The 21321-nt window shown below is 47.2% G+C and overlaps 4 protein-coding genes across 5 annotated transcripts; 3 read left to right on the top strand and 1 right to left on the bottom strand.

Moving 5' to 3' along the window:
* Positions 1-875: 875 nt before the first annotated feature.
* On the top strand, positions 876-7843 carry tnfsf10 (TNF superfamily member 10). Of its 2 annotated transcripts, XR_015099003.1 has the most exons (7): positions 876-1073; positions 2465-2590; positions 4587-4632; positions 4881-4997; positions 6366-6619; positions 6883-7153; positions 7688-7843. XR_015099003.1 is itself a non-coding variant. In XM_086102014.1 (6 exons), the coding sequence occupies exons 1-6, from the start codon at positions 966-968 to the stop codon at positions 7090-7092; spliced, it is 861 nt and encodes a 286-aa protein (XP_085958140.1). In that variant the 5' UTR covers positions 876-965; the 3' UTR covers positions 7093-7843. The 2 variants fall into 2 exon arrangements, 1 of the variants encoding a protein (XP_085958140.1); XM_086102014.1 differs by having other exon boundaries at positions 6883-7843.
* A 109-nt stretch (positions 7844-7952) lies between these two features.
* msl2b (MSL complex subunit 2b) lies at positions 7953-13749 on the bottom strand. Its single transcript, XM_086102012.1, has 3 exons — positions 12568-13749; positions 9999-11215; positions 7953-9541 (listed from the first exon to the last, which is right to left on the bottom strand). The coding sequence occupies exons 1-3, from the start codon at positions 12707-12709 to the stop codon at positions 9242-9244; spliced, it is 1659 nt and encodes a 552-aa protein (XP_085958138.1). The 5' UTR covers positions 12710-13749; the 3' UTR covers positions 7953-9241.
* A 544-nt stretch (positions 13750-14293) lies between these two features.
* LOC147186984 (uncharacterized) lies at positions 14294-16997 on the top strand. The gene is made up of 4 exons (XM_086101345.1): positions 14294-14439; positions 14644-14767; positions 14924-14996; positions 16893-16997. Exons 1-4 carry the CDS (start codon positions 14373-14375, stop codon positions 16938-16940), a joined length of 312 nt encoding a protein of 103 aa, XP_085957471.1. The 5' UTR covers positions 14294-14372; the 3' UTR covers positions 16941-16997.
* A 2118-nt stretch (positions 16998-19115) lies between these two features.
* LOC147186985 (uncharacterized) lies at positions 19116-20250 on the top strand. The gene is made up of 4 exons (XM_086102095.1): positions 19116-19217; positions 19284-19392; positions 19738-19812; positions 19902-20250. Exons 1-4 carry the CDS (start codon positions 19136-19138, stop codon positions 20023-20025), a joined length of 390 nt encoding a protein of 129 aa, XP_085958221.1. The 5' UTR covers positions 19116-19135; the 3' UTR covers positions 20026-20250.
* The last annotated feature ends 1071 nt before the right edge of the window (positions 20251-21321 follow it).

The raw sequence follows: 21321 nt of genomic DNA on the forward strand, positions 1-21321 counted from the left end.
CTTCAAAATGGCGCCGCGTGAGTGGCTGCCTTTCCAGCAGCTCCTATATTTTGTTGTTCTACTTCTTCCTTTCATAACTTTGCTGCTGTGAATTTCTCCATTGCGAGACTAATAAAGGTTTTCTTATCTTATCTTATCTTAATATCATATTGTAGCGTCGCAATTGAGTTATGTAATGACATCGTCGGTTACATGCTAGCATCAAAGTGTAATTTCCCATCTGCATACCTGTCAACTCATACGGTTTAGCCATAGCTCATACGGATTTTGTGGTGAATCTTACGTATATGGCCGTATCGCACAAATCATACGGATTCTGAAGATTTCCGCCCCCCCCTAACGGGTAGTTCCGTTTGTTTTTGCCCAGAATGGTGCTAGTCTACTCGAATGCTTTCATTTCCGGTAACTTTCCTGTGTTTTCAATATTTGGAGTCGGTGAAAAAAGTAACGCAGGAATACAACTCTGAACACAGTAATGCCACTAAGTAGAATGATGATTAGACATTAACCAGACATTGTATTATGGAGATCTACAATAAATATCATTGAAAATGTTGTGGGGGTTTTTCTGCCGTTATTTTGACATATAAAATGCTTTGGTATGTTATAAGGATTTTTTGCTCTTTATAAGGATTTTTTTGGTAGTTTATACAGGTTGGCGCTCCGAAAAGTTGACAGGAATGCATCTGACAACACCAAAAAGATTTGTGTAGCACACAAAGGCAGCAACGCGGAGGATCCCCCCCACCCCCTCCCCGACCGGCGCTCCTCCTGGGCGGGGAGGGTTGAGGAGGTTCGGCTACAGCTGCGGAGCCCCCCCCCCCCCCCCCCCCTTTACCTTCCCTCCTCCTCGTCAAACTTTCTCCTCCTCCCCTTCGTCACTCCTCCCCGGCCATTGTTCGTGCTCGCGTGCTGGAAGTCTGTGGGGCTGCCTGTGGCCGCGTACCGGGCGGCGCTCTGTCGCCATGACGGGCTCCGCTCCGCAGTTCGGAGTCGTGCTGCTGCTGGCCGTCCTGCTGCAGACCGTCCTCGTCGCCGTCACCGTGTTGCACTTCAGCACCTCGCTCAACGCCGTAAGTCGCACCAGCCCGCCGCGCGCACACCGCCGCGAGCGAGTAGGTGCGTGCCAAGTCAATAACTCTGCGCGGAAGTCAATAAAGTAAGTCGCGAGGACGTCAATAAGTCAACGAGTAAGTAAACACGCGAGTGGGTCGATAACTAAGGACGTGCGCGAGTAAATAAGTCGGGTAAATGAGTCAACAAATAAGTAAATGCCAAGTAAATAGTGAGCGGGTGAGGACGTCAATAACTAATAACCAAATTATGTAAGCAAATGAATAAATAAGTAAACACGTAAGTGAGCAAAGGAGTATAACTAAGTGTGTGCGTCAGTAAATGAATACGTAAGTAAATGAGTAAATAAGTGAGTGAGCTAATAAGTACTTAAGTAGATAAGTAAATAAGTACGTCAGTAAACGCGTAAATAAGCGAGTAAGTACGTGAGTGGGCAACGAAGTAAACAACGATAAGGAAGTATAAAAGCAAACGAGCAAGTAGTGAGTGAGCGTGAGTAAATAGGTGAGTAATTATGCAAAAGTAATTGAGTGCGTGAGTGAGCTATTAAGTTAGTGAGTTAAGAAGCAAGCCTGCACGTACGTTTTTACTCTCACTCTGTATACATTCGAAAACCGATCAGCTTTAGGTGCTACCCCGTGTTTTGGCAAAATAGGTTCGCAACGTTTTTTCAACTTTTGCAGATGTAAGAAAGACCATTTAAAAAAAACATTGACTTTAGCACAAGCAGTTCTTCTCCTTTCATTGGTTCTATTTGAACACAACTTATCAGTGCTTTTGCTTTGTGTTGCCACCACTGTTGTTTCGAAAGATGCCAATCGCCCCAGAAGAACTTCGAGTTGTCGTTTTTGAACTCTTGCGAGCAATCAGGAAGTTTTTTTTATTTTATATAACCGTGCATGTGCGCGTGCATGTGCCTTCTGGATCACGTCCAACGAAGTCAAGTTGAATCAGTGAGGCATGCGAAGTGCAGAGTAATGGATACTCATGAGCAGCGCAATCCTCAGCTCGACTGTCTTTCCCAATCTTTAATTCGCCGCGGCTAACGTACCGTTCTTCTTCTTCTTATTATTATGATTTGAACAGGTCATCTTTTTATCTTCGAACAATCTCATGGCACACCATCAAACAAACGATGAGCACAAAAAAGTATTGATGGTGACGATCTTCCAAAATAACGCGGCTGTGAAACGCGGGCCTGTTTTGTCAAGCACAAACACGTATTTCCAAATTCGGTTGTCTCAATGTCAACAGGCGGGACACTCAGGCTTGTCGCGACGTCCGCACGTCACTGGCATGGATAGGATGTCGGAAATGAATTGGCATTTGGCAGATAGGCGAGTCATTCACTTACTCGTCTCCTCATCTTCTTCGTGTTGACGCCGTCCAGCTGAAGGAGACGTTCTCCAGGAGCAGCGTGTCGTGCCTGAAAGGCTGGGACCTGCAGAGCACGTCGGCGGTGCCGGACGATCCGTGCTGGCAGGTCACGCAGCAGTTCCACCAACTCATCGAGAAGGTCAGCCGTGCGCAAATTTCAATTTTTTTTTCTTCAGCGGCAGGAAACGCCTGCGGAGGCACAAGCGAGAAATCGTTTCTGGTCATCATAAAGTATCCTAATAATAATAGTAATAATAATGCGGTTTTAAATTAAAATATCAAGTAAAGCTCTGATGAAGTGACGACAAGAACCACGGAGAATGGAGAGCATTTCTGCCCTTTTGAAGATCTCAAGGCTTCGATTAGTTTTACACGCAATTTTGTTTGACAGTGCGCAATGACAATAAAAACCCTAATTCTCATGTTTGTAATTGCGCTGGCGCATCTGCACTGCATCACGCTGAAAGCTCTTTCTAATCATTTCCATGACTTTGTTGGATCACAAAGCTTCTCGCAAATACATTTTCAGCCACAATAATAAGCTAATGCGAAAACAATAAGCGCTCGGATTGTCAATCAGATGTCAGCGTGCAGGGTGTTCTTTGTCAAGGCAGAACCGGTCACCATGAAACATGATCACACTGCGTCAATGTGCACCGTCGTCATTGTAATTGATTCTAAAATATCACCTGTTGGCGACGTAGCATAATGAAAAATACTTGTGAATGTCCGATTAGCTTTCTCCACTCAGATTGTCATCTTGCTAAATGTTAGCATACCAACCTTAGCAATGCTAGCATTTGAGATATTCTCTTGTCCAAAAAGTACCTGACCATAAGGACAGAATTTAAAACCTCGATTCATTTTGTAAGCCTGCTGTGGGTTAGCATCTGAGCTATTCTCTTTCATACGAGTACCTGACCACGAGGAAAAAAATATATGGACAAATCTTAAAAGGGGAACTAAAATTGTCAAAATTTTCTATAGTATGTTAAAGGTGCATATCTTCTTGATCTGCTGCCGTGTACTAAAATGTAAATAGTATTTATTCTTTAAAAAAAAATTGTAAAACGCAGGGGCCGGCATGTTTACGTGTTTTCCATCCCGCGACAAATTTCACATCGGTCAGACCCACTTTACAGTATGTAACCTTGCAACAGCTCTTCAGGAATCGTTCAGGTTGCCACTTTTATTGCCACCAAGGCCTACACAACACCATCCTCAAATTCACATGCGGTCGCAATCATGTTTGCTGGCTAATTTAATACGCTAACAAAAGTATACGTAACTACGTCTGATACACCGCTAGTCGCGACTGCTAGCGACTAGTGGCTAGCAGCTAGCCGCTTCAAATGCACTTCACCGACTCGCTCACGTTAACGGGCCGCAATAAATAAAATTCACACGTGAATGTTTCGAGTTTATAAGAACATTTCTTTCATGCTGCATCCGAATCACTGTAATGTCAGCATTGGCGTAAAAAAAAAAAAAAAAGTTCAAGATGTTAATCGCAGTGACACACAATGAAGTCATTGACGTCTGCGCGTGTGATGTGATCCCCTGCGCTTGAATCGCCGTTGGAATGCGCGCACCTGCGCATGCGCACGCACACACACAGAAGAGGCTTGTGCCACCGTCAAAGCTGGAAGTTCTCATCGCGTAAAAATGAAGAAATAAATAGACTCTAAAAAGGTGAGGGCGCATTGCTAATCATTTCAAGTAATCAAGTTAGTTTCTCAAGGTAACTGCGGGCGGCACTATTAGTGAGCGTCTCTGGCTAATATGGCGAATTTTGTTTGACATCATGCTTGATGCGCTCGCCCTGTTCTGAGATGAATTTGGAATTTGAACACTTCCAGATGATTTACGAGGCACACTTGCGTGCTGTTACGTTGCCTGTTTTCAATAATTGCGATGCGATTGTGGCGCTGCACAGAGCTGGATTGCATCGGGTAAATCTCGACTGAAGGCCGACTGGAAAGGGGCTATTCAGATATTATCCAGTCAAGGACGTCTGACGGTGCTTCCGAGAACCTTCTGGAGTTTGTTGTGGTTTTCCCCCAATTTGCGTGAGACAAGCAAATACCAAACTCGACTGTGTTTTGATGTGTGTTTTTTGTTTTGTTGCGGAGCAGTCGCTGTCGCAGCGCTACCAGAAGCAGATCTCGTCAGCGGTCAGAGGTGAGGCCTACAAATACATCACATCACATCATCTTCTTCTTCAGATTCGATTAGATAAGAAGCATGGGGGGGGGGGGCCACAATTTGGCAGCAGTGCTACTGGAGTGCCATTTAGGATGAAAAAAAAAAGTTTTTTTTTTAAGGGGGTACACGTGTAGAGTGGTGCAGTTGGCTAAGTTACGCTCTCTAAGAACAATAGTGCAATTATTGTTGCCGTTTGACTCACCGATGGGGCACTTCCTGTTCAGATGAAGTGTCTCGGGTTCTGCCCTCGCTGGTGCCAGAGGGCGGCACGTCGCCACGGCCCAAAGTCGCCGCTCACGTCACCGGAAACTTCGCACCCAAACTGGAGGGAGGAGGAGCTGGTAAGACGTCCGCAATGGAACACAAGAGAAGAGAATCAGCCTTTGCTCGACTCGCAAACGGCAAAGGTTCACTTTTACAGCAGCAGATCACAATCATGACAGAATTGAAAATGACCAAAACATCTGCTGCGCGGCCGTTATGTTTTGACATTTTTCAATTGCGCTCCACAGATCGATGCAACCGCTAGTTTTGATTGAAAAGTCAACAATCAATGATCGACACGAATGATAGTCGGCCATTTTGGCGAATTGGAGCAGCTGCGCACCGAAACAAGCAAATGAGATGCGATGCGTGGCTGTCCAACCTGCTTCCCACATAGCAAGGGCAAGAGAGCACAAAATCATCTTTTTTTTTCTCCAAAATACAAGCACTTGAAATGTACGTGCAAAACTGTTTGGAAGAATCAAATCATGAATCATTCTCATTCTGCCGGCATTACGCAAGATTCTTTTGGTCAGACTCAATTAACCCGATACTGACCATAACAAGGCATTTCAAGCTGGTTCCAATGTTCGCAACCAAGTCCCAACTGCCAACAGACGCCAGACAATAAAGTGCTGCTTTGATATGAATGAAACTCCTCAGCCCACTGCAACATAGTGTAGTTTCCTTGGTGGCAAGATGCCACAAAATGATGCCAGAGCACTGTGAAATGAAACTCCCAAACTCACTTTAACTTATTTCCTTGGTAGCAACATGTGAATTTCTCAGTCAAGAACAGAATAAAGGTCCCAAGGGGGGGGGGGGGGGGCAATACACAGAGAACACTCTAAAGTGAATTAAACAGATTTCCAGTTCGGCAGTCACAAATTTAATTTGAGGGGAACATATCACTGGTTATGCATTGAAAAACTCATCTAGTTGCTGTTTTTGTGCTTGACCTAAATGGATACAAAATTACTGCATCTCGGCCAAAGACTACGCTGATGTGAGGGGAAGCGCTCCATTTACGCTTTGTGTATTAGAATTAAAATGCTTTGCTGTCACCTTGTGGCCATCAGCATCTATTACAAGCCTTTTTGAGTGGGCGTCAATTACAATTGCTTGCAGATGTTTGCTGATTGGTGCATGTGTTGAAATAAGGGGGCTACTGTGAAAAAAAAAAACTATCACCTTCTTAAAATGAAGTCTTATTTTGACAAAAATAACATTTTGTGTTGCCTGACAAAACTGCAAAAATGACTTAGGCCACGATTTTAGGAAGGTGACGACATGACAGGACTCCGGAATAATAATAATAATAATAATAGATTTTATTTATAAGCGCCTTTCAATAATGTTAATGCTCAGCGGACCGGATGGAAAAACGAAGCGGGGTATACATCTCTGACATACGATGACGTACCCGATTTTGTCGGCGTGTTCAGTCTCCTCCGCAGGGGCGACGGTGGCCATCCGGCGCGTTCACGGCCAAAAGATTTCGTGGTGGGAGGGCGAGAAAGGTCTGGCCTTCCTGCAGGACGTCCAGCTGGTGGACGGCGAGCTGGTGGTGCCGCGGCCAGGCCTTTACTACATCTACGCCCAGACCTACTTCAGACATAGCCGCGCCCTGGACGAGGACGCCCAGGACGACGGCGGTGAGGACAGAGGAAGGCCTCTCCTGCAGTACATCTACAAGAAGGTGATGGCGCTCTCGTGCATTTTCCCACATCCTGCCTGATCGCTCCTGCAAAAGCTTCAAATTATCCCCCCCCCCCTCACAAAAATCCAAATCTCAATCACAAAATGACAAATATCAAAATATCTGTCGTGTGGCGCAGCCATATTGCTAGTGTCAGCAGCGCACATCAGCAAAGACGCGCTTTGGCCCACAGAGGGAGCTAAAAAAATCAAAATGAAATTCATGGACCGGGATGATGAGCTTTTTCTCCTCGCTTTTCACAGGTGAGCAGCTACCCGGTTCCCATCCTGCTGATGAAGACCAGCAGGACCTCCTGCTGGTCCCGGGACTCCCAGTTTTCGCTGCACTCGGCCCACCAAGGGGGGCTCTTCTCTCTCAGCCCCGGAGACCGCCTCTTTGTCACCGTGACCAACGCCTCCGCCGTGGACATGGATGAGAAGAGCAGCTTCTTTGGTGCCTTCCTCATCAGCTAGAACGCAAGGGGGCGCTGTCGCACTTTGAAGGCCTTTGGAGGAACCTGTCAAGCAAAACTTGGTGAACATCAACGTTACATGCCTAGGACGAACGGGGGAGTGGCGCCGAGCGTTGACGGGAGATGAGGTGGCAATGGTCACGACTATTTGCAAACTTTTCTTCGAATTGAAAATAATAAATCAAAAATGTCCTACCCAACTCGGCCACTTGAAGGCTCCCTTCCACAAATGGTTTATTTGTTGAAGGGAATTCTTCCTTTTCAGATGATTGATGCCATCAGAAAGTGGTTTTTTCAAGCACTTCTGAGTTTTGAAGACACGGCTGCATTGAGGAAAAAGGTGATCTTCAAATCTGTAAACTTAAAGATGTTCGTAATCAACCTTGTTTGTGCTTCGTTCATGTTTGCCCGCTAAACGTGCGTGGAATCCGAAACAAGCGAATGGCTCCATTTTTTTGCTGTTCATTGAACAACTCGCCCATCGCTCCAGTGCCATTTGGTGGCAATCTTGGTGCTAAAGAAACCGTTTTTCTGTGACTCGATGTGCTTCACTTGGACCAAAGTAACCCTTTGCCACCATCTTGTGTCATCAACAGGTAACTTCAAACCCTCTTCAGAGTAGCGTGAGTGACTCGCAGATTCCAATTGTAAAAGGGACGAGAGGATTGCCTCTCAGATGTAAATAAAACGTGAATGTAAATATATTTGATCTGTAAATATGTGCAATAAAGATTTTGAAACTTTCTCACAAATTATTACCAGTTGGTGTTTTTTTTTTGCTTGCTTGGCCGTCAATCTGCTTAGTGGCGCCACCTGTGGACAACTGTCAGAAGAGCATCAAAGACTCAAGTCACAGCAGTCAACTGTTTGGATTTTCTTTTGTTTGTGGAAATATGATACAGTTATATTACAGGTACTCAAATGCCCGAGGAGGGTGGAGGGGATGGGAGGAGGGTGGGGGGGGGGGGGGGCAACGGCAATGGGGGACACCAGACATGAAACGCAAAGACAGCGACCCTCAGAGAATCTACAATAAATACTCGTAACGGACGTTCGAAAAAAAAGAAAGAGATCAACCTCATCCTCGTCTTTTTAGCAGCAAATTGGTGAGGGGAGGGACAAAAAAAAATGTAAAAACGACGTCGACATGAGGAGTGCCTAAACACAAAACAGCACGGTAACACCCCCCACGCCCCCCCCCCCCCTCCAAGAGGAAAATGAAAAGTAAACTCACGTGTAAGCTGGTGGATGTTTTTCCTTTTGTTTGTTTTCACTTCCTGTCACATTTTTTCTTTTTTTTTTGAACTTCCAGCCTGACTTGCCAATACACATACGCCCTCCGTGGTGCGCCTGTGGCGTATGTCGCAAACAGACTTCAATCATTCGTTTTCTGTTGACCTCATCGGGCTCGGAGTCGCCAGACAAATAAAGAAACACTCACACTTGGGGCCAATTTCGAGTCTTCAATTGAACAATGTTCCTGGAATTTGGGAGGAAGAAAAGTTCAGAGAGGAAACCCGGGAGGTTGGATTCAAACCCGCAACCGCAAAAATGCGGCAAGCGTTTTGAACATGGCGCCAAAATGTTTATGTCTACTTCTTCTCATTAGTGTTGAGCTTGTGGGATTTTTCAGCTCAGAGCGCCGATTGTTGGCTTCATTTTTCAAAGTCAAGATTGAAAAATTAGGAGGTGTATTTGAATTTCTGCTTTCTTGGATTCGAGTCCTGACTGAGGACCGGTCGCTCGAAAATCACAGGACAAACACTCCCATTCACACCTATGGACAATTTACAGTCTTCAATTAACCTAACATGCATGTTTTTGGCATGTGGGGAAAAGAACACGCAAAGTCCACGCAGGAAGCCCAGACTCGAACGCAGAACTGCGAGCCAGAAGCGTTAACCACTCCACCCACTGTGCTGTCCTGTCAAAGACGTAACGTATAAAATAGATCCTACAATGGCTTCCACGTAGGTTCATGTACAAAACATTCATCGATATAAATTATACCAGTCAGTGATGACGACGACGACGACAAAGCTAACGGCGACGGGCGTGACGGTAAAAGACACGTGACCGCCACGTCCCCGGGGTGACCCGACGGGAATGCGTGCGAGACGGGGGCACCAAGTTTTCGAGTGGGCGGAGAGTCAACAGTCAAAGTGCATCTCCAGCGAGTCGTCAAAGGCGCGGCCGTCGTGGCCCGCCGCCGACAGGAAGGCGGTGGCGACCGGCGAGCCCGTAGCGCCGGCTACGTTGAGCAGGGCGGCGCCGGACGCGGCGCCGGCCGGCCCTCGCAGGGCGGCGGCGGCGATGCTGGTGAGGTTGATGCCCAGCGTCAGCCGTGTCTGCTCCAGGGCTTTCTCGGGCACGGCGAAGGCCTCCAGCTTCTTCTCGCCGTTTGCCATGTATGAGTTCTGGCAGCCGCGGCAGATGCAGTCCTGGCACGCCTACAAAACACACATACACACACAAATGAATAGGTTAGATGTAGATACATTTTGTAGGCATTGTCTTGTCTTGGCGCCCCCACTAAAACTACTGACTGTATTCTGCCCCCAGTGATTGTCTTACAATGCCGTGCAGTGCCCCTAGTGGTGGAAGTAGTTAAAACCACCCAAAATTGCATTACAGTACAGTAAAGTGCCCACTAGTGGCAGAAGTAGTTAAAACCATGAACAAAATTAGAATAAAATGAAATGAAAATTTTAAAAAAGCTAAATTACAAAAAGGAGTAGAATGTAAAAACGCATTTCACTCTTTCCATTGGATCATTTTATAACAATGACGATCAGCATGATAGTAGTGTTAGTGGCAATAATAAATTTATTTCAATTACCGGTAATAAAGAGATAAAAAAGTTTTGATGTGTAGCATCGGCCGTCCGCCTCGTGCTCGGTTGCTCACCTTGCGGTTGGAGTAGCACGGACAGCGCTGCCCCCTGCAGGTGAGCACCGAGGGGTTCTGTGTGGCTCGGCCGCACTTGCAGCCCTTCTTCTCCACGGGCTTCTTGTACAGCGGCTTGGAGGGGCTGGCCGGGTGACTGAGCGGGTGAGCGTGGGGGTGGGGGGGCCCGCGGGGCTGCGAGCGGGGCTTGGGGGCCCTGGCTTTGGCCTTTTTCGCGCATCCGTGGTGCTCCCCCGTCTTCCTGGGCGGCTTGCTGGAGCCCAGAGGGCCCTTGCCCACCTTGGGCGGGCCGCCGTTGGGCACGGGCGCCAGGTGGAAATGGGGCGTGGCGGCGGGGAAGTCGCACACGGGGGTGGCGCCGAGGCGGGGGCAGTGGGGGGCGCCGTTGGGAGGGGGTCCCCGCAGGAGGCTGTCGATGGGGAGGGGCCGCAGCTTCTCGCTGTCGCTTTCCGAGCGGGAGCGCTTTCGGTGGCAGCGAGAAGGTCCACGGGGGGCGGCGCTGGGGGACGGAGTGGTCGCTTGCGGGTGAGGGCGGAAGGGGTGACAGCTGCTCTCCAGAGGGAGGGCCGGGCAGAGAGGCCCGTTGACAGACAGAGGCGTGGGGGGGTCGTCGGGCTCGGTGTCCGTGTCAAGAGTCCGCAGAACCTCCTCCACGCTCAGCAGCAGCGGCCCCGTTCCGTGTTTCAGCTCGTCGCCGAAGCCGCCCAAGTCGCAAAGGCCCGCCACCGCCACCGCCCCCGCCGGGATCTCCTCGCAAAAGTCCTCCTGCTTGACGACCGCTCGGCCCGGATCCAGCGAGGAACCCAATCCGTTACAATCGTGAAGCCCGTTGACACCGGCGGCGGTGGTGGTGGCGACCTCGTTGGGATGCGGCGCTTCCTCCGGTGGCGCCTCGCCTTCCGCGGGGTCGGGCTCAAGTTCAGATTCGGACTCGCTCTCGGCCAGCCGCAGGCCCTCGTTGAGGATGGCCTGCAGGTCGGGCGAGTCGGCGGCGGCGCCGGCGATGTGTGGGGCGAGCGGCGAGTGCGTGATGTACAGGCACAGCTTGCGGTAGCATCGCACCAACAGGGACAGCTGCCGGTTCTCCTGGAACCGCGAATAGTCTTTGCACCAGCTGCACGACGGCTTCAGCTGCATCCGTTGACCTTTGCACCCGCGGCACACATAATGCTGACACGATGAGTCGGTGGGTGCCATGGGGTCCTGCAGTAGGTTACCTGCGACGCAAGATGGAGGACAGCAACATTAAAGTACAGAAAAAGAAATTAAGGCCATAGTGAAAATTGAACAGCATCAGGGCACCTAATTCACCATTTTGAGAGCTTTCCCACACTCCAAAATGTCACCAAAGAGCCTCAGTAGTTCCCCAAGACTTTTTTTTATTCAATTGAGCTCAGATTTAGTTGGCAAAAAAAAAAACATTTGGTAGGCATGTCTAAATCCTTAAGATTTTGTCCGAGATACAAGCCAGATAGCCAATGTTGAATTGTAAGGAAAGTTACTTTTGGCCATTGCGTGTTTGACGAAGCACTAGAACACAAAACTAAAATCAGTCAGACAGACGACTCTGTCTGACTGATTTACGACTCTTATCGACGCCTCCATGCAGCCCACTTTCCTTCTTTTTAACATCCGGGAGTCTTTCTTTCATCACGAGCATTATATCTGGAATGGATGAACTTTTCCTCCTTCCTGTCTCCTCACAGCTGCCTCAAGTGTGTTTATTTATATTCCGCTGCGACAAACGGCTCTTTGAGTGCCGCTTCCTTAGCAACGTTGGCCGCTAACGTCTGCAGCTGCAGGCAGGAAAAAAAAAAAGGATGAAGGCTCATTGATAAGGGCAACCGCAGGTTGTATGGGCCACTGTCTCGTATTGATCATTCATTCAGACTGAGGAGGATGAACAGGAAAGAGAACGTTAAGAAAATTCAATCACTCCACCCATCCATCCACTTGGCATACGTTACGTTGAATCCAGAACGTCTGATTTTTTTAAAATTCTACTTATGACCCCCCCCCCCCCCCCCCCACTGAAAATTCACTCTACTCGAGTCACATGGAAATCCAAAACAGCAGCAGCGCACTAGAGCACAAAAGGGGGTGTGTCGTGATGCTGGAAGCTGCCTTCACTATCCCCGGGAAAACATAAGCTCACATTGCCACGGGAACAAGATTTCATTACTTTTCCCTTCTGATTGGAATGCTGCCATGCGAAACATGTTGAAAGCAATACTTTTAGTCAATACAATAAAGATTCGTCTCATAACGTGCAGCGGTTCTGCCCGGGTCAGTAATCTGTCAGAATGTAAACGGAATGTAAAATAGTGCTACGGATAGGTAGGATGGCGGCACGATGCGTGTTTTTAAGTGATGTGGGACAATGACTTGAAGAGTTGCATTGCGACTAAATTGTGAATTACTCTTCGTCACTTCCGACTGCACTTAAACGCATCATCGCGGAAAAAAACGCTCGCATGGCAGCTGACAACAACCACGCAAAGCAAGCCAGTCAAATGATGAAAAGACAACTTTGCAAATGTTCGTGCAATTGTCGCATTGTCGCACTCACCGCAGACCAAACAGGACACAGACTGCCGGAAGAAAGGCAGCAGCTTGCACAGCTCGGACAGGGCGCGGGGGTCTCGGGGGTCGCACTGCAGCACCGAGCGGCTCGCAGACACGTAGAGCGACGTCGCGTTCACCGGGTTCATCGCAGCGGCCTGACCCGGCGAGCCGGTCCGCTCGGTTCCGATGCGTTCAAAGCAGCAACAAAGTGTCCGGGAAACACAAACACGACACGCGGCGAATGGACAGCGGGGGCTTTGAAGACAACATATGGGGCCAGGGTCTTAACCTCGCTTCCTCACTCCCATCCCAAATCCATCCTCAATGCAGAGTCGTACACAAGCAGGCCCTGGTTCGGTTCGGTGGAGCATAGTGTGCAGACCGGAGCCTGGACGTCGCTTCAGAGCCGCTCGGCCGGGGCTCTCTCGTGGGGGCTTTGGTTACAAAAATGACCAGCTTTGCTGCGGCTGCACCGCGATACTTCCATAGTCGGTGTGCGTACTAGGCCCGGTTTGAAAAGCGGCCGCCGTGCTGCTGTCATGGAAGGCGGGCTCGGTACCGGACCAGTGGTCTTCCGTGTCTTGTTATTGTTCGCCGAGACTCATGGCGGCCCACAACAAACCTACCAAAAAGGCCGCGTCGTCGCCAACAAGCTCTCCTTTGGCCACAAGGAGCAGCGCCTGGCCGTCGACGAGCTAGCAATCCCCCCGGATGAGATTTTAAGTTCGTCAAGGAAGAATTTCGCGGCTCCACCGGTTCGCTTGGGAGCGCAAAGCTGAGGGCAGCGGAAGCCTCGGGCTCTCGTGACGGCGCTAGCCGCCCGAACTACACAGGAAAGCGGGCTGAGGAAGCAGGCCGCAGGGGCTCCGCGCGGGTGTCAGCGGGGTTCAACTCTTGCCGTCGCCCCCCTCGGTGGTCTTGAGGCGTCCAAAAGGAAACTTGGAACCGAAATAAAATCCTCTCCGAGCGTCGGTGGAGCCAGCGGCCACGAAAACTGAATTTAGTCCGTGTTTGTGTTGGATGCTACAGCTAGCAGCGGCGTAGTCCACATACCGCCTGTCGCCTTTCCCACACACGTCCACCAAGAGGCGCTGTGCAGCAAATCTCGCGAGGGCGTTTATGACGTAGTTTGACGTAACGAGACGCTCATGAATGAATCTGACCAGGATATCAACTTTGTTTCAAAATAAAACAAAAGCATTTAAATGTTTTGAAAGTATGTTATTTTAGATCTCTATTGAAATAATAATTGTCAAGGAAATTTATGAAATTGGTCAACCCCCCCCCCTTTTGCATCTTGATTGTTGCATTTTAATTCCTGTAATTGCCTCATAGAGCTTTGTTCTGTCTGCTGCATCGTCCGTAGCACCTACAACCTTAATGAGGATAAGCACTGTAGAAAATGGACAGCTGATTGTACTACAATTTTTAATAGTGAGCACATGGCTGTGACTTATTCCTCTTCTTGGAGCGGTTCAGCAGTGTCTCGCGCCACAATGTTTTAAAATCATTATGCTTTATAGTGTCGTCGCCTGCTCCCTATGAGGTCTATTCTTAGTAGAGCCGTGATTCCCCCTGACTCACACATTGCACTAAAATAAATCTTTGCGCATATATGGGCACAATGATGCCAAACTCTGGCAGCTTCCGCGCCTTTTTCCGACTGCCTAATTATATTTTCCACTTCACACACATGTGCATGGTACACATGCTTCCTATTTTGCTGCGTGTCGTCGTAGTACTTAAGGACAACACGCATCGGGCTTCTATCACATCACCAGCAGAGTCCAGTTCGTGGAGCGTTTAAGGATGTGGACCACTCTCGAGACCCGATGTTGGATTTTCCTCTTCATCTTTGGATTTGTGCTGATACAAGGTAAATTTGTGGGTGACATACAGCTGCAGTGGGATCTTTCTCCGTTAGTCTAAACAATATCAGTAGCTCTGACCTCAATTTTAAATAAATTAATCCTTCCGTATGTAGCACACTTATGTGCTGTTGTATTGCGTTTGTATAGGCCAAGGTACCAAATACATGGACCACCACTGCAGATATATTTCTTGTTCTGTGATTCTGCAGTGGATTCCAACGTTCCGGATGTGCGGCTGCCTTGCTGTCGCAGCGTAAGCTCTAGGAGGTTTCTGCGTATCAAGCGGTGCTTTGAGCAAAAACCACGGGAGGACTGCAAGCAGCACGCCTTCCTGTAAGCGACACCAAAAAAAAAAAAAAAAAAAAAACACAAACAGAACAGCGCATGACGGTTCTTTTGATTAGGATCATCCCTGGAACTTGTGTGACCGCAACTCAGCATGGATGCTGCGCGGGGGCAAAATCACTCATGATTTGAACTCTTTTGTAGCATCGTAACCAAGAGTGGCAAACAGTGGTGTGTCAGTCCTGCGGCCAAGTGGCTCAAAGACATGATGGATAAGGTGAGCGTGTTTAAACACTGTCAAAAGTTTTGAACATGCGTCTATCATCCAGCAATCATAACGGCTTGGGCCTCAACACCGACTCCTGTGGGACACCACAAGTAAATATCCCAAGAAGTTGATCAGAGATTAGGTTTCACAATTTTTTTTGACAGTCATGGAAATTATTTAAATGAAACATGAAAGGTAATTTTTCAGTCGTCCACCGTAAAGGTTTTCATAAAAAAAACTTAATAGCTGTTGCATAACATGCTGTAACAAACATGACGAATAAAAGGGCTAACATAAAATATGCGTGATGACCGCGACTAAAATTAAAATACACAAGAACAGATAGGGTGAAGAAAATAATTGTGCTGTGTTCTCAAACAGCTGAGCACCATTCGTCACCTTTGCACTCCCCCAGTGGTTTTCACTCCTCCACCCAGATCAACTATTTCAGGCTCTTCTAATGACTGACTCATTGTCAGATTGTTCCCTCGGTACTTATGAAAGATGTACTAGCACAAGCTTTCTTGGAATTATCTTCAGTTTCCAACCCTGTCTACCTGCCCGACCTTCCTGCCTCACCTGCTACGCTCAACCGCGACTTTTAGCTGAGCATGTTTGCCTGTCCCCTTGGCTGCTTGCTGTATCTTTGGATTTCGGAGCATGACATGACTTGGCTTCAAACCCCATTCCCATCTGGATTTTGTAGTTAACATTCCTGTCGCGTGGTATACTGCAGTTGGGTTCGACATACACTCGAATCAGATTCAGTTGAATATCCAGGCCCGTTACCACGCCTCACTTGTGACCACGGACTTTTCATCAGATGCCACAGAGCCCAAATCCACAAGGAACACGACCAGACCCGCCAGGACGAGACAAAACAACTCCGTCTTGTATTCGTTCGCGTTTCAAAAGTGCCTTGCTGACTCGAACAGCTCACAAAATGATGTTTCGACCCGCATAAATGTGTACAATTGACAACAGTGAAGCTGATGTGTGCTTGACTGTTAAAAGCTATTTTACAAGCCACATTTAAATTGCTTCCAAACGCGTTATCTGGATTGCACGTGAACTGAATTGAGGTATCGCAAGTGGGGGGGAGCCATATCGTCTAATAACTGTCACAGCCACTGAGTGCTTTACCGAATAAAGTGAGTCGCGGTAAATTACACGGCTCTCCTTTCCCACGTGTAAAGAGTTAAAATCGAGATCGGGTGGTCGGAGGAGAAAGGAGGGCGGGCCCGCTCAAAGTGTTTGTGACATTTCAAGGGTTTCAGTGACAGTCGGAATGTTAACAAGCGCAAAAGAAGAACAAATGTTCCCACAGCGTGTTAAAAGGAAATGGAGGAAGAAGAGGAGAATCTTGCATCAAGACTTCCTCACTCGTAAACAAAATCAGCTCTCTTTCAGATCACATTTTTTTTCTCCTCCATATTTGCAATCGGTGCTTCCTGACCTCTCAACACAGTACAGCGAATCCCCCGGTGAAACACATTTCACCGTCTCAAAACTGACTTTTAAATGTCAGTAATTGCAATCTATTTTTTTAATGCCGACATATCATACGAAACGTCATCGAGGGGCTAGAAGCAATAATGTAAATTATTGTTATTTACGAAACAGAATCTCTATATAGAATTGTTCCAACTTTAAATAACAACATAGGCGTCATCTCTTCCATGGAACTCCACTACAGCACAATTCTACTGTGTACAAAAAATAAAAATGCCAAAAAGAATAACCCACCAACAACCAAAAATAATCTGTGCTATCGAGGCGGAGCGAATGACGAACAGCCTTGACTAGACGTTTTTGGTATTACTCCGAAATGTGTTGATTGTCACCACCCAAGGGTGGCTCAGCAAATGTACACTTGTGCTAATTCGCGTTTGTCTTCCGTTTTAGAACAAGTTGAAGTGTCCTCTGGCGATGTCCATGTGGTCCTCCAACTGAACATGTCCCAACGGAATTTTTTTATTTTCTATTTATTTTTTTCTTACACGAATATCCTCTTCTCCCCAAAAAGTTATTTTTGTATATTTGTTGCATTTTTTTAAGCTCCAAAAATAAACGCTGATTGGATCTTTGACTGGATGTTCACTTGGCGTCAAATAAGTAAGCAACGAACTAAAGTGAGCCAAGATTTTGCAGCTGTCCCTATTTGTAGTGCCACTCTTCTCCACTGGGTGTCGCCAAAGACGAGCAAGAACGAGAAACTGCCGACAACTGCTTTACGACTTTTTAAAAACTTTTTTTAATGGCTTGTTCACAAGAGCAAGCTACATTTTTCTTTCCTTCGCAAAGAAAAATGAAAATGATGAAATTATAAAAAGTTACAAGAGAAAGAATAGCGGTCATGACTTGACAAATTACAAATATTTACACATTTATTGACAGACTGATGAGGATTGCTGTTACCTCATCTTAGCATCGCGTGACTCAGCTGACCACACACATACAAAGACACACACACACACATCCTTCCTGTTTGCGTGAAAAAGGGAGAACACACGCATGCCGGAAGGAATCACGGACACGATTAGAAATCACGAATGATGTCCACATTTTCCATCGTACGCCTCCTTTACTCAGCACTTGTTTGACACTTGACATATTTTTTTCTCGTGGGCGCGTACCGTGCTCGACGGCTCATTTACTTTGGCGCTGCCACATTTGTGTCAATGACACGAACGAACAATTGTCTTTTGTTTTCATAATGTTCATCAAGATGACACAAAATGAAAAAAAAAAGATTTAAATCTATAGGCTGCAAATAAATATCAAGTCAAGGTCTGATGACGTGGCTTTTAATCGCTCATGCTGACATATCAGGACAGATATGAAATCGTATTTTGTCACGAGCTACAAATGAGTGTAGTCTGAGAAGCCGCGGTTGAGAGAAAAGAGAATGACGCTTAAATTCAAAGTCGACTTCAATATAAATCGGAAGCATTTCAGAAAAAGCGGATCTATTTTTGGGGGCCATAGTGCGCTAAACGAGAGCAGACCCTTGTGGCACTTGACCCCGTCTCCGTGCCGATCATGTGGTGGGTGACATGTCAGAAAGAAAATGGAAAGAGAAAGAAAGAGCAAGTCACATCAAAAGATCCGGTAGTGACACACACACACACGACCCGCAACAGACAAAACCGCAGGCAGGAAGGCTCAGCACAGACAGCACTTCTTCAGGAAGCTGAAGAAAATGTGGAATTCCCCCCCCCCCCCCACAAATTGCTCAGCAAATTTTACAGATGCACAACGGAAGTAGACCACACAACACATCGGTGGAGGAGCCTTCAAACCATGAAACGACACATTTGAAAGCCGAGCCGCAAAAGGGGGCACACAACATGATCCCAAAAAAAACAAACAACCCCCCCAAAAAAAACATGCTTGTCAAACTTCTCCCATCTGGCAGATGCGACACCAGCGTGGGGCCTAAAAAAAAACTACCCGAGCAAATGTCGATCTGTCACGCCCACTGTGCAATACTTCGACGTTAATACTGTGCAATATCTCCATATCCTAAATTCGACTGAATAGAATTCATCTATCTTTTGCGCATTTGATACCTCTTTTTCTTTTTGCACTAATAAAGCTATTTTATGACAACTTCACTCAAATTCACAGTCTGCTTGTTTTTTTAATCTTTATGGGTTTTTCCTTGTTTTTCTTTCTTCCTTCATATTTTCTTTCATTATTTAAAACTATTTGAAAAAAATATTCTCTATGTAGAGTGAGTGGAGGGAGTAGAGGAAAATTAGCATTTCCCTGCTCAATGCTGCCATTTGGTTTTCACTGTGCAGATTAGACATTTTCCGACATTCCATTTTGGTCAATTCCTCAACAGCGCGTTAATCAAAGGTGCCACCAAAAAAAACAAAACAGAAACTGAACCACAACATCGAGTTCAGCTGACTTCGGTCACTCGAGTCATTCCCGGCAAATGAGGGTGTCATTCATTCAGAAGAAGAGAATCCGGAAAGAGAAAAGGGAGGATGACTAAACTCTGACACGACTTCACTTCTGCTTTTTTTACGCCTTAAATTCGGATGTCCGAGTGTTGCCGCTTCACAAAATTCTCCAACACAAACCAAGAGAGGTCTTCTTTCGATTTGTCCTGTCTTATCTCCCCACTGGTGTTAAAAATGCTGAACTCTGGAAGCCCGCAGAAGACATTTTTGCTGGCCGCCGTTCTGGTGGCCCTGGTCCAGTGCGGACATGGGCAAGGTAAGTTGGATCTTCTGATTTGCGCCGGAGCACGAAACTAAATCTTGTTGTGTTTCGGCCCGGTAGGGAAGCCCACCGAATGCTGCAGGAAGGTCAGCGACACGAAGCTAACGGAGGAAATATTCGCCTACAGAGTGGACGGAAAGCCTCAATTTCCGTGCCTGCCCGCTGTCATGTGAGTATCACTTGAGCCCACCACGTAAAAAGGTCGCAGCTCCGCATTTCTTTCATAACAGCCGCTCATCTGGACTTCATGATTACAATGATTGAGCTTTCACCGGCTTTGCGCCGGTTTTCAGTCAAGTCGGTTAATAAAATTCAAATCCCAACTCAAACCGCCGTGCGGTCGGTCCAACCTTGCGGCTTTCTGGAAAAGCTGCGCAGCACCGCCCCCTACAGCCAATCGTGTGCACAGCACCGCCCCCAACAGCCAATTGCAGCTGCCGATCAAATCGACACTGAGGACTCGCAATGACTTGGCGACACCAAGCTAACGATGCTAACCGTTGTCGTCCTGCAGCTTCTACACCCAAAACGGCTCCTACTGTGCTGCAATCCGCGCCCCGTGGGTCCTCCGCAAGGCCGCCGCCATCAGGTGACTTTCACCATCCTACTCATCATCTTCATCATCATCATCATGATCCACCTCATCCTCATCTTCCTCTCGCTTCGTGTTCCTCACAGGAAGGCCGCCGCCGCTCAGGCTCTGACCACCAGCCCGCCGTCCAAAAGCTCGCTGCTCGCCATCATCACTTCGGCGGCCTCCGTCCCTTCGTCATCTGCACCATTATCATCATCCTCACCCTAAGCCCTTGCATCTTTTTGACTTCGCCAAGCAGACGAGCACTTTGTGGGAGGATGAAGATCGAATCGCTTTCGCGTCTGACAATTATTTATTAGTTCATGAATCGAATTGGGTGATCGTGTTTTATTATTTATCGGCAAAATGGTACTTTGTAACTTATTTTGTTTTATTTATTGATGATGTTATGATTAGCACCTTGGTTAACAGAGGTCACGAATAAAAAAATGTTTAAAAAATGTAATGAACTTGTCTGGTGTTTTAATTTACATTTAAGCAGCTGCAGCACTTTGGTGAACACCCATCTCAAAATTTTGAGGTTGGGCGTTTAAAATTCTTGCATGTGGGCAAAGAGTCATTGTCCTGAATGCACTTTGGCTCTTGCTTGACAGCCCAACACACAAATACAAAATGAGAACACTTGCAAGGAGCAGCTGTCATTCACAACTCATGCCCAGACACTGACATGGAGACCGCCCTGCTCCGATTCTGAACGTCACTACCTAGGCAACGCCTCTCAAGGAACACAAATACAACAGTTCTTGAAATTCTCATCAATGCGTTTGGTTCCTTCTGACCTTCTTCACCCTTTTCGGACAATCCGTCAATCACACCCCTAGCATGTGTCACTGTCATTGCCCACGTCAGCAGTGAAGTTCCCCGGAGGAATGAGGGCGTCCACAAGTGGGAACGCTCTCTAGCGCCCCCTATAAGGACTCCCAACAAGCTCTGTATTCTGAGCTGCTGTTTGGTGCACAAACAACAGTCAGGAAGAGGATCAATCTTTGGCTCATCAGACCCAAAGATTTTTTTTCTCATGGTCTGAGAGGCCTTCAGGTGCCTTTTGGGAAACTCCAGGCAGGCTGCCATGTGCCTTTCACAAAGGAGTACCTTCCGTCAGACCAGAGTTATTCATTGATTAGCACATTGATCTTTTTTTTTTGCAAATTCAGTTCAGAAAACAGAGCTTTGCAAAGTGCCTGTCACAAAGCAGTTAACGAGAGAATCAAACAACGCGTTACAAAGGCTGACTGGCGACTCGGCATTAACTCATTCAGTACCAGCGAATTTTGGACCAAGTCTGAAAAGACGTTTAAAAACGTCTTTGGGAGTGAATGAGTTAAATGACGTCACCCGCCGGAGACTGCCGTACAAAAGCATTTTGGTTGTGAAGCACGTTGCTAACTATGAACCTGGGTGGGTTGTGTTTAAAAAAAAAAAGTAACAAACAAATGCTTGCAATAGTTTTTGCCCCCAAAAAGTACGCAAAAGGTGGTTGGCCAAGTGGATGACGGCAACAGC

The sequence above is a fragment of the Hippocampus guttulatus genome, chromosome 21 (assembly GCF_054856545.1).
Source record: "Hippocampus guttulatus isolate MCC_2025c chromosome 21, RoL_Hgut_1.0, whole genome shotgun sequence".
NCBI lineage: Eukaryota > Metazoa > Chordata > Actinopteri > Syngnathiformes > Syngnathidae > Hippocampus > Hippocampus guttulatus.

Coding starts and splice junctions, on each gene's coding strand:
- tnfsf10 (XM_086102014.1), top strand. CDS start 966: ATGACGGGCTCCGCTCCGCAGTTCGGAGTCGTGCTGCTGCTGGCCGTC. Junction 2,591..4,586: donor TCCACCAACTCATCGAGAAG/GTCAGCCGTGCG, acceptor GTTGCGGAGCAG/TCGCTGTCGCAGCGCTACCA. Junction 4,633..4,880: donor GATCTCGTCAGCGGTCAGAG/GTGAGGCCTACA, acceptor CTTCCTGTTCAG/ATGAAGTGTCTCGGGTTCTG.
- msl2b (XM_086102012.1), bottom strand. CDS start 12,709: ATGAACCCGGTGAACGCGACGTCGCTCTACGTGTCTGCGAGCCGCTCG. Junction 11,216..12,567: donor TGTGTCCTGTTTGGTCTGCG/GTGAGTGCGACA, acceptor CTTGCGTCGCAG/GTAACCTACTGCAGGACCCC. Junction 9,542..9,998: donor CGTGCTACTCCAACCGCAAG/GTGAGCAACCGA, acceptor TGTGTTTTGTAG/GCGTGCCAGGACTGCATCTG.
- LOC147186984 (XM_086101345.1), top strand. CDS start 14,373: ATGTGGACCACTCTCGAGACCCGATGTTGGATTTTCCTCTTCATCTTT. Junction 14,768..14,923: donor TGCAAGCAGCACGCCTTCCT/GTAAGCGACACC, acceptor ACTCTTTTGTAG/CATCGTAACCAAGAGTGGCA. Junction 14,997..16,892: donor TCAAAGACATGATGGATAAG/GTGAGCGTGTTT, acceptor CTTCCGTTTTAG/AACAAGTTGAAGTGTCCTCT.
- LOC147186985 (XM_086102095.1), top strand. CDS start 19,136: ATGCTGAACTCTGGAAGCCCGCAGAAGACATTTTTGCTGGCCGCCGTT. Junction 19,218..19,283: donor CCAGTGCGGACATGGGCAAG/GTAAGTTGGATC, acceptor TCGGCCCGGTAG/GGAAGCCCACCGAATGCTGC. Junction 19,813..19,901: donor CGCAAGGCCGCCGCCATCAG/GTGACTTTCACC, acceptor TGTTCCTCACAG/GAAGGCCGCCGCCGCTCAGG.